Source organism: Nestor notabilis, unplaced genomic scaffold (genome assembly GCF_000696875.1).
Source record: "Nestor notabilis isolate BGI_N333 unplaced genomic scaffold, ASM69687v1 scaffold8263, whole genome shotgun sequence".
Lineage (NCBI taxonomy): Eukaryota > Metazoa > Chordata > Aves > Psittaciformes > Psittacidae > Nestor > Nestor notabilis.
This window is the reverse complement of record NW_009921429.1, coordinates 3,813-8,261: the sequence shown is the minus strand read 5'-3', so window position 1 is coordinate 8,261 and position 4,449 is coordinate 3,813. Positions and strand designations below refer to the sequence as shown.

The window sequence follows — 4,449 nt, the reverse complement described above, 5'->3', positions numbered from 1 at the left end:
CTTTCCCACTTCCAGGGCATTCATGTTTCCAGGTTCCAATGTGGCTGTTCATGCCTGTGTTTGAATGACATGTTAGTCCTCACTTTATACAGCTGAATCTAATTTTGTTTATAATTCCTATGTTCACATTGTCATTTCTTCCTGCCCGTGCCAATTATTCCATTCCTGCAAGTTTCTAATGAGAGGATGGGTGTATTATGTGGATTCAATTATTAATGAATATCTTAAGTATACTCACTAAAACCCACCTTTTCATTCAGAAGATGGCAAATGATGTTTTCCTTGATTTTTATTTTTTTGCTCCATTTTCAGTTCAGGTTTTTAACTGATATTTATACAGAGTATAATAGGATTAATGATATCTACCTCACTATCAATAGTTCTGAAGATATTTTATTTTTCACTAGCTATGCTGTAGAATATATCTTCTTATGTGTAGAGAAGACTGAATAAGTGCTGCAGCACCATAATAGAAATGAATAATGGGATCAGTAGTTTTCTGCTTTTGTGCCCTGGTGAGTCTTAGTTTGTTACATAGAGACCTGGAAGAGAACAAGTCTCTTCTTTTGCATATAATTAATTGTGCAAACTCTGATTCGGCAAAGCTTTAAGACTTTACCTAAAATCTATTGACTGCAGCAGGCTGAACTCACACGAAGTTAACCATGTATCTAAATAATTTACTGAATCAGAATCTAAATGTTACTCACAAACAGAAGCATTGCATTTAGCAGCTGGGCAAGAAGAAAACATGATGAAAGAGCATCTGGCATGTATTGAAGGAGAAAGAAAGATTTAAGGAGAGGAAGAGAAACTAGTATTTATTTCTGTGACCTAATTTTAATTTATTCAGAGCTAAATTCACTGTCTGGCTCTGAGAACAGTTTAATATGCAACTGAACTGGTTGGGGAAAGGACAGCAAAAGAGGACCCACTATACATATGCAGCCACAGCCCTGGATGTTAACTTTGTCGGGTTTTGACCTGAGCCAGCTCTTGCTTGCACCATCACTGTTAGTGTAGTCTGAAAACTGGTATTAGTTACCAGATCTCCCTCTTTATCCAATGCATCTTTTTCTAACACTTTTGCAAAAATTAAGACCAAATACTGGCACAAAGTCCTAAGCAGCAAAGCTCAAGTCTGAGTTCATTTTGCACTGTTCAAGAGTAGAAAATTCATCATGCAGTAGATAAATTCAGCATCTGTTAGATGAAACTAATCTGCAGATTTTATTAATACCTGCTGATACAGGGATAACCTGTTGTCTCCTGCCCAGCCTGGAATACCAGCTTCTCTGTCAGCTCTGCTAACTGCACCCCCAACACCTACAGTAGCACACTGTGCTTCCCACATGTCAGCATTAAATGATGTTAGCACTTACCAGAAATACAGGAAATTCTCTTCAACGTTTTTGTGAATTCTTCTCTCATTTTAATTTTGCAAATGTTCCCTTTTCACTTTCTAATTAGTTTTAGTAGATAGCTATTTGCTGACACATTGCTTGAGACTTTTTAACTAGTTTCAAGGTCCTTTTGCTAATTCACAGGAGGACAAATTAAAAATAGGCATAGAATCTCAAGTTATTATACTCTTTATTTACATCTCTCTGTTTTGCCTATCCAACCATCTAACAATATTAATTATCAATAGGTGACATCTCAAGAAAACCTTTATACCCGCCTCTTCCACCACGACCAGGAAGCCATAGTATTTCTGGTAAGAATATATTCTCCTAAGAAAATCAAGCACAATGAACTATTCTGAGTAAATATTTTTAATAGTTTACTTTCTTATTTCTTTATTAATAATTTTTACCACCCGTTCCCTTCATCTCCCTTTGGTAGTCACTGTTCCTGACACAGTGTTTGGAAAGATTTCCCAAGTTTTAGTGTTGGTATCACAAAGCTTTGATGGTCTGCACAAAACGTGGGACATTGACTCCTAAGTGGCATGAGGTTAACACTCATCTTACTTGCCTTTTTGTTTTGGATGTATATACACCGAACCATAGTAAGGTTCAAATCTGACATTTAGCTACAGGGCATGAATAAGCCTATGTTCAAATCTATACTGAGATGTGCATCTGAGATTGCCCTGGGGCATGCAAGAGGTGGGACTGGTGAGGTGGACGTAAGCCTGTATTGCTTTTGAGTGTGGTCCCAGACACACACTTAAATACAATGGAAGTGGCACATCTATCCCAGCTACCACCATGTATCCCATAATTACTTCTGGTATGATTGTAGTGGTGATACATGGACAGGCCCTTCTGGAGTCCTTCTGCAGGCCTTCCTGGAAAGCACCCACTGGCTTCCTGCTCCAGGAACTTCTGGGATTTGGGATGTCCATATTATACAAAGATTTGCGTTACTGAGAGCCCAAGCCCACACATCCCACAGGTGCTAATACAGATGCATAACAGGTAGAACACCAACAGTTCTAGTACTCCAGTGTTCAGGTGAATTTGAATAGGTGACCATTCAGTGCAAGACCCCTGGCACACCTGCCATGTCAAAGCTGGGACTTTGAAAGTCCCTCATCCTTCCCCAGAACATTACAAAAGGACCAGACAAGGGAGCTGAAGGGGTTACCAGGGTTCAGACAATTTTGCAATAGAAATCCTAATCTTTATCTTGCAGGAGGTTTTGATGACTCAGATCTCCTTGATGGGAAGCCTTTACCACCCCACATAACAGGTAGTATTTGCCAATTCTTCTTGCTGCTTCTCTCTAATACTTGTAACTCAGAACTGGCTGCCTTTGCTTTAGTGGTAATCTGTTTGTCACTGAAGGAGTAGGACAAGACTCTGCTATTTTTATTTAGAAGGTTATCCTTCTCCACAAACCATGGCTTTGAGCATGAAGCTCTAACCTATATTCCTGAACATTTGTAGCCTTCTGGCATATGCCAGCACCCTGCAGGATTTATCCCTTTTAATTCAGCCAAGACAGTCCCAAAGCAAGGGGCTTCTGCTGAGAACTGCAAGTAGATGAACTGGGCCTATGATCTTGTCTTAAATGAGCTTGTGAAATAAGCTTGATGTAGACTGCTAAGTATTACCCTGTTTTTAGAGGATAATATTTTCCAAAAATGAAGTGTCAGGGGGATGGATGGTTATTCCTCTGGCCAGCTGTCAAACAGGACTGGAAGGAGAACTCCTCTCTCAAAGTCCTGCCGAGCTGTACCTTTTCACCTCCTTGTCCTCAAACAAGATAAAACACATTTCTTGATGAAACTTCACCCTCTATTCCAGGAGAAGAGGAGCACAATTTCAATCATGGAGGAAATACAGGTATGGTAAATAATTTACTCTTTAATTTTTTTATGATCATCATAAAATAGCAAGAAAATTTTAGCCTGATGAAAGTAATGCATACACTAAATTAGACTTTAAGACACTTTTTTTTCCACACTATCTGTAATGTAACATGATTTCTAATCTGCTGCTTAATTCTATTTAATGAATTTCTAATGTGTCACCAAACAATTCTCATAGTTTGGCAAAAGCACACCTTAGTAAAGAATGCACTTAAGTGAAACCATTTTGGTGTCTCTGAAAAAAAATCTGTGTTTTTTCCACAGATTCAGGATTAATAGCTGGAGTTACATCTCCTATAATTTCTGCTTTTGTAATACTGGTTGTTGGATCAATAGCAGCCTACTCTGCTTACAAGAACAAGAAACTTTGTTTCAAACCACAGGGTAAGACCAAATCAATTTCAACTAGATGATCTTAAGGTCCTTTCCAACCCAAACCATTCTATGATTCTATGATGATGTAGTGCTGGAGTAGATTAACACAAATCTACCCCATTTTACAAACAATTTCAGTGGGGGCAGAAATAGCTCAGGGGTGAGGGCATTTGAAAATCTCATCTTATACACACACACACACACACACACACACCCCGGTAAGCAACAGTGGTAATTAATGTTCTTCATCAAGGACAAGGATAGGAAGCCGTAACGTGGCCAGAAGGTGCATATACATCACTTTATGAAGGAAATTACATGACATGAGGTGTCTGCCACCACAGAGGTGACTGACTGTTGTGGCTCTGTGTGTGCCTTGCCTGGGACACCCCATGTACCTTCTGGCTGGGGCCCTCATTTCAGCTTTGGCCTGGGTGGGCATCCTGCGCTTGCCATAGAGGTCAATTTAAACCTTCTTCGCCTTACTTTTTCTATAATGGGACTAACAGCTGTGACACGAGTAAGGCACAGGAGGTGTGTGAAGCTTCACAGGCATTTCTGAGAGGTCTGGGATCCCCTGGTGATTCAGAAAGACTCAGCCCGGGAGTGCCATGGTGGGCTCTGGGGCAGCCACTGCTGCCTGGGCACTAGGGTAAGGCTTCAGAAGGGGAGATCCAGCTAGAGCAAGGGCTGGGGTGCACTGGGATAGGCTGGTCAGGGCTTTGAAGGCCATCACCACAGATGTTTATGTCATC

At 40.4% G+C, this 4,449-nt stretch overlaps 1 protein-coding gene across 1 annotated transcript in view; it reads left to right on the top strand.

The window, feature by feature from the left end:
• LOC104403100 (glycoprotein Xg-like) overlaps positions 1-3,732 on the top strand; it is a gene marked incomplete at its 5' end in the record, with an annotated part of 32,003 nt that extends 28,271 nt beyond the window's left edge. The window contains 4 exons of the mRNA XM_010011142.1: positions 1,652-1,717; positions 2,641-2,697; positions 3,255-3,293; positions 3,584-3,732. Of these exons, the coding sequence (XP_010009444.1) occupies positions 1,652-1,717; positions 2,641-2,697; positions 3,255-3,293; positions 3,584-3,732 (311 nt within the window). The remainder of the gene's footprint in view (positions 1-1,651; positions 1,718-2,640; positions 2,698-3,254; positions 3,294-3,583) is intronic.
• Positions 3,733-4,449: the final 717 nt, after the last annotated feature.